At 37.7% G+C, this 6,676-nt stretch overlaps 2 protein-coding genes across 3 annotated transcripts; both read left to right on the top strand.

Moving 5' to 3' along the window:
* The first annotated feature begins 214 nt into the window (after positions 1–214).
* LOC104815984 lies at positions 215–1,034 on the top strand. Its single transcript, XM_019202781.1, has one exon. The coding sequence runs from the start codon at positions 239–241 to the stop codon at positions 1,016–1,018; it is 780 nt and encodes a 259-aa protein (XP_019058326.1). The 5' UTR covers positions 215–238; the 3' UTR covers positions 1,019–1,034.
* Positions 1,035–1,094: 60 nt separating this feature from the next.
* LOC104815985 (40S ribosomal protein S15-4-like) lies at positions 1,095–5,256 on the top strand. Of its 2 annotated transcripts, XM_010544623.2 has the most exons (8): positions 1,095–1,398; positions 1,486–1,601; positions 1,699–1,826; positions 2,097–2,191; positions 3,561–3,696; positions 3,783–3,931; positions 4,046–4,103; positions 4,833–5,256. In XM_010544623.2, exons 1-8 carry the CDS (start codon positions 1,118–1,120, stop codon positions 5,079–5,081), a joined length of 1,212 nt encoding a protein of 403 aa, XP_010542925.1. In that variant the 5' UTR covers positions 1,095–1,117; the 3' UTR covers positions 5,082–5,256. The 2 variants fall into 2 exon arrangements, with proteins under 2 accessions (XP_010542925.1, XP_010542927.1); XM_010544625.1 differs by lacking the exons at positions 1,095–1,398; positions 1,486–1,601; positions 1,699–1,826; positions 2,097–2,191 and adding an exon at positions 3,407–3,410.
* The last annotated feature ends 1,420 nt before the right edge of the window (positions 5,257–6,676 follow it).

The following is a 6,676-nucleotide window of genomic DNA, read 5'->3' as shown; positions in this document are numbered from 1 at the left end:
GGGAAAGAGAAAGAGAAAGCTCTCTCTGATGGAAACATTGATGGAAAACCTTGGAAGGACATTAATGGTGAGGAGAGTTTCGGGAGCGTGGAGAGCTGTAACAGTACTGGTATGTTCTCGAGGGGAAAGAAAAGACCAAAATTTGAGCAGCACATGATGGCGGGGAGGAGGAAACGGCTCAAAATACAAATTCAAGAATGCTCAGACCACTTCAAAATTCGGGCAAGGCAGTTCCTTCATGAAATGGATATCTAACATGATGAAGGGGTTCTGTAAAGCAAATGAAGAAGACAACTCTCCCACCGGTGCTCTTGCCATTGCAGGTACTAATGATAATGTTAACGGGAATGGGGGTCAACACTTTGCTCTGTATCCCCACAGGGAAGATAGTCAATGCAGAAACACTGGTTTCCAGTCTTTTTTCCAGTCCATATATCTTCCAAGGAGAGAGATTCAAGATTCTAATGTGGATCTCCCGATTGATGAGCAGGATACAAATGCTGCTCCTTTAAGCTGTCAGGGGAAACTTCCAAACTTTCACGAACAATTTCTCTTTACGAACAAGAATGATATGTCCTCATCTGGCAAAGAGACTGGTCTTGTAGCTGAACCTAATGTTTCATCTGGAATGGTCGCTTCCAGGAGCTATACAGATAAAGAGGCTAAAGGTTCTCCTTCTTCACATACTAAGTCTAAGCCGAATGAAGATAAAAAAATAGGCCCTGAACCTGATGGAAAAGAAGTTCAATCTGTCACCGATAGGAACGTGGCCCTGGGAAGTTTATGGATAAGCCGGTTTTCATCAAGAAAATCTTGCCTGCAAAGTAACGAGCATCGTGAAAGAATTGCCTCAGTCGATTTCAAAGTCCAAGAGGCAAATGGATCAGCCTCAGTTATGGTTAAAACCCACGATTCAAAGAACACATCAAAGGAGAATCGTGCAATAAACGCCGTTGATAACTCAAGCTTGATGCATAACCTGAATCCCATGGCTTCTTCCCCGAGAATAGATTCATGACATTCATCTGAAGCACTCACTTCTCTGTTTGCAAGAAGATTGGACGATATCAAACGCATCATTCCATCAGATTTGGCTGAGAATGCTGCGGATGGATCGATGGCTCTCACCTGTTTCTACTGTGGGAAGAAGGGTCATCACCTATGGGATTGCTCGGAGGCAACTGATGCTGAACTCGAAGATCTTATGCAGAGCATTAACGCTCAGAAAGGAGAAGAAAAAGCTTCTGGTTTATGCATGAGATGTTTCCAGCTGAATCACTGGGCTATCAAATGCCCAAATGCTCCACAGCTCAAAAGCAGACATCTCGAGGGGACGGTACCAGAGGCAATCTCTGACGCTGTTCGAGTTCTTCGCTTGACTCGGACAGATATTTTCAGGTAGGTTTCTCCTGGTTCATCTCACATTTGAGAAGACTTTTTTTTCCTCTTTGTGACATCGAATCTTGATTTGCTTCTGCCCATCAGATGGATGAATTCAAAGACATCTGTATCGAGTCTTGAAGGGTTCTTTCTGCGGTTAAGGCTCGGGAAATGGGAAGAAGGACTCGGAGGAACAGGGTACTACGTAGCCTGCATAACCGGTATATATGTACATATATATGTATATATGCTACTGAATCCGAGTGTTTTGTGTTTTTTGGTGATTCGTGTTGGATTTTTTTTTCAACAATGTGGTAGGTAATACAGAGACAGTGGAAGAACAAGGCTCAAAGAGATGGTCCGAGACATCCATCATGGTTAACGTGTTAGGGACGACTTGTTTGGTCGAGTCTCTTCGGTATATCTCCAACCACGATTTTCTTGAGGTAACTAAACTAAAAATAATAATAATAATAATAATAATAATAATAATAATAATAATAATAATAATAATAATAGAAACATAAGAGTCACCTTGCAACATGCAAAAAATAGCAGTTGAAGAGGCTTCAGATTATATTATAAATGTGGATATTTAAATCGAAATAAGTTCCGTATATGTCTGCGTGAGAGTAGAATTTTTTTTTTTGTGAGATTTAATTTCATGCATATTTAGGGTACATAATATTTTTAATTCGATTTTGTTTTTGTTGCAGGAGGAGCTGAAAGTGTGGTGGCGCCCCGCCGCTAAAAGTGGCGGCGGCGTTCCGTCAGAAGACGAGTTTAGTCGGAAATTTCGGCAGAGAAAAATGTTAGGTTTTTAGCTTATTATATATATATATATATATATATATATATATATATATATGTATATGGTTGGGTTAGCAAATTGTGTAATATTTATTCGATTTAACGCACATATTTTATAACATTACGATAAAATATCAAACATTTTTAAATAAATAAATTACAAACTTTTATCATTTTGTTTAGGGAAAAATCCCAAAAAAATTACTGAACATGAAGATAATTTATATATTAATACTGATATTTTTAAACTTTTAAATTAAATATGAATACTTTCAAATTAAATATAAGTTTGTTGATTTTGATATTTCTAAAATTTTTGATAAAAATTTTATCGATCTTAAAAGGTGTTAAATAAGTTAACTGACCGTCCGACGTGATGGATGATGAATTTTTTTAAAAATAAAAAATAATTATAATTATAATTTAAAAATAAAAAAAATATAAAATTATAATTATAATTATAATTATCCACCACCTAACATAAGATTTTTTTTTAAAATAAAAATTGGATTTAAAAAAAATATAAAATAAAATTAAAATTAAAATTAAAAAATATAAATAAAAATTTAAAATTTAAAATTTAAAATAAAAATAAAAATAAAAATAAAAACTAAAAATTTAAAATTAAAATTTAAAATTTAAAATTGATATTTAAAATAAAAATAAAAAATAAAAAAATAAAAACATATATACATATACAAAAACAAAAACAAAAAATATACAATATACAATATATATATATATATATAAACATATATATTTATTAATTTATATATATATATATATAAATTTAATAGTTACTATTTTATGCATATGTATATATATATATATATATGTGAATTTTGATATGTTTATTATATTTTTAATTATTTGTAATGTAATTATAATTATTTTAATATATAGTTGTGTATATTGCATATATATTGTATATATATTTATTTTTATTTATTATTTTTAAAAAAAATTCTTATCTGAGATGACGGAATGCGAGACATTGAGTCATCTATCACGTTACATCGTCCGTTAATTAATTTAAAGCCGTTTAATATCGATAAGATTTTTGTCAAAAATTTACAAATTCAATATTTTTTATATCAAAATCGATAAATTTATATTTAATTTAAAAAATTGAAAAATTCGGTATTAATACATCAATTGTCTCCGAATTCGATAATTTTTTTGGAATTTTTCCTTTTATTGGATTGATATAAGAGAAAAATGTTTATCGTAAAAGAAAATGACGGAATGACCCTTTTAGTAAGAAGAGTGGGGGAGGGGGTTCTGATTGGTTTGGTGAACGTTTGGGCGTAAATCAAATAAAAGTAAATTTACAGGTCCTGAACTTACAAAATACACATTTTTGCTTCTAGGGTTTACTTCGTCCCGGCTCATATAAGTAAAGTCCTTCACAGAACACCTGAGTCATCGTTCTCATCCACAGCCGAAGCCACAAGTATCGGGAGTTCCGTTCGTGTAGGTTTTATCCATCGACAATATCCAACAATGGTTAGTCTCTTTCTCTCTCTGTCTCTGAATCCTCTTCTCCTATCGAATCGTTGAATTGATGATTGTAATCGTATGCGAATCTGTAGGCGGACGTCGAACCAGAGGTTGCGGCGGCGGGACAGCCGAAGAAGAGAACGTTCAGGAAGTTCTCCTTCAGGGGAGTCGATCTGGATGCTCTTCTGGACATGAAGACTGACGAGCTTGTTCAGCTGTTCCATGCTCGTGCCCGTAGAAGGTCAGATTCAGAACCTGGCACTTTTTGGCTTTGAGTTCGTGGGTTGACATTAAATGGAGGTGTCTTTTGTTTCTGATCTGGTGTTTTCTCTCGATTGCTATTTGGATTTCGTAGGTTCAAAAGAGGTTTGACGAGGAAGCCGATGGCTCTGGTTAAGAAGCTCCGTAAGGCGGTAAGTTGTCGTACTGTGAACTCGCTGTTACGTTTGGATCTGCTCTTTGAATTATCGAAGGCTTTGTTTTATCTTCTGCTTGCGCTCTGCGTGTGTCTTTGTATTTAGTCGTGTGAAATAGTTTGCAGTTGGAGAAGCATATTTTTTTTCCCATTTTCAGGGAGCTGAAATCTTTCTATTTTCCTTGTAGAACATTCCGTTAAACACAGATAAGAATTTCGTAGTGTAGTTCTTATCATTTGGGTCCTAATTATGATTCTGCTTATGGATGAATTGCGTTGTCTGGGTTTGTCTCATCAAGGTCATTAGTGTAGGTTCTCATTTTTAAAATGTAGATTGTTTGTATGTTGATTTTCAAGTTTATATCTTTTTTATTTATTTATTTATTTACCATCTCTATCGTTGAGTTTCCAGTTCTTGTCACTCGGATGTTGTGCCCGGTTAGTTGAGATTGTTTTGACTAGTTTCTGCTGCACACATTGGAGACGTGGTCTGTCTGCTTTTGCTTCCGAGTTTTTGGTTATATTTTGGGAATGTGCCTAATGTCTTGGAGACATATAAGTAATGTACTTTCTCTGGCAGCTTACCCAGTTTTTGTCCTGATATTCTCAATCGAATTATGTACAATTAGGACAGAGTGAAGCGACTGTATCACATGCTTCTTGTTGATCTGGTAATGGCCCAGTGAAGCAAATACTGAATATAAGGACACTGTTGATTTTTTTCCAGAAAAGGGAGGCACCGGCCGGTGAGAAGCCAGAACCAGTGAGAACCCACTTGAGGAACATGATCATCGTGCCGGAGATGATCGGAAGCATAGTCGGGGTGTACAATGGCAAGACGTTCAACCAGGTCGAGATCAAGCCCGAGATGATCGGTCACTACTTGGCGGAATTCTCCATCTCGTACAAGCCGGTTAAGCACGGTCGGCCTGGTGTTGGTGCCACCCACTCTTCCAGGTTCATTCCCCTCAAGTGAGCTTTCTCATGGCGATTTAGGGTTTTTCAATGTTCTCTCAGTGTTTTTGCTGGAGGATCTTATGAACTATTTGGGACTTCATCAGTTTTGACATTTTTTCTGCGTCACTATGATATTTACTGTTATGTTTTTTAAATGCGTGAAGATTCTATTTCTCTAATGGGGGAGAAAATTACGACCGGTTTATCTGAATCCCACCGGTTTGCCTTTAACATTGATCGATACGTTTCAAGAATTCGAAAATCGCAGAATCTGTTCGCATAAATCGATAGGAAACCTGTTTATGTTACAAATAAAATCAATGGTTATGCCAAACCGATTTCAATTTCACCACCACGAGCAGCAGCTCCGTTTTCACCGCCCGCAGCTCCTCCTCCACCATACACGTCGAGTGCCCAGCTCTCGGCGCTAGCCCTTGGGGTGGAGGCGGGTTTACGCGGCGGAGCGTACTCGACGGCGCTGTAAATCGGGAAGAGCTCCGCCGGGAGGCTGGTCTCTGTGATTCCGGCGTAGGAGCGCGGGAAATGGTTCTTGTGTAAGCAGAAGGGGCAGCTCCAGATGCGAGACTGGCAATCGAGACGCGCGTAAGGGTTCAACATCGCGCCGCGCAGGGAGTAGGTGAGCGGGTCGTACTGGATCACTGGAAGCTCCGAGGACTGCATCAATAGCGTACACACGATGCTCAGAGGAACAACCAGGGATTCGCAGTCGGATTTCGCGGTCGGCCATGAGCTCCACGACCACCGCAAACCCTCCATCGTCTCTAGTTCTAGGAAATCCATGCGAGATCTCGGTGTGGGATGCGAAGGATTTTCAAATCATGTTTGTGGGATTTCGTCCTCTTCCAGAAAATCGAAGAGGAAAACTTAATCCACAACAAACAAAAAAGAGGAGAACAAGAGGACGAAGAGGAGAGCTCGAAGGTAGTGTAATAGCGCAAAAAAATATCAAATCGATCTACTTCTGGAAATTTCACAGCACGGGTCGAAGTGATTTCGGATAATTTTTCATGGGTTTCATTCCTTTCCCCGAAAGAAGAACCCGAAATAGAAGGACGATGCTGTTTGTTTCTCGGGAAAGTGAAGGGAAATCGTCGAACAGAGCAAAAAGGATGAATTTTTCCTTCTTTTGGGCTACGTTAAGATCAGGAAACAAATAAAAAAATGGAATTCGGATTGAAGAAGTTAATGGTTTCAGATACAGTAACTCTCCAGTTCATATGGCATGTTTGATGATCTGATCAACCGCACCATCGCTTCCTCTTCCAATTCCGATATTACACGCAATTAGACAAGGAGAATCCTGACATCTCACATGACATGATGATACTTAGGAACTGAAACGAATGTAATAAAACCATAATCAAAATTTTTAATCAAGCGGAAGATGAAAAAAATGTGAATAATGACCTAACCTAATGGGCCGTTTAGGACCAAAAAGACATCTTTGAACTGAAGCCCAATGAAATCTACGGTCTCTGTCCCAAAGAAACGGGAAACGGGGATAAGCTCCAACAACTGTGTTACTGTAATGAAGCAGAAGAGCAACCAGACAGAATCAGAAAAACAAAAAACAAAAAATTGACGCATTGCCAT

Source organism: Tarenaya hassleriana, unplaced genomic scaffold, assembly GCF_000463585.1.
Source record: "Tarenaya hassleriana unplaced genomic scaffold, ASM46358v1 Cleome24, whole genome shotgun sequence".
NCBI lineage: Eukaryota > Viridiplantae > Streptophyta > Magnoliopsida > Brassicales > Cleomaceae > Tarenaya > Tarenaya hassleriana.
This window is presented reverse-complemented; position numbering and strand designations above follow the sequence as displayed.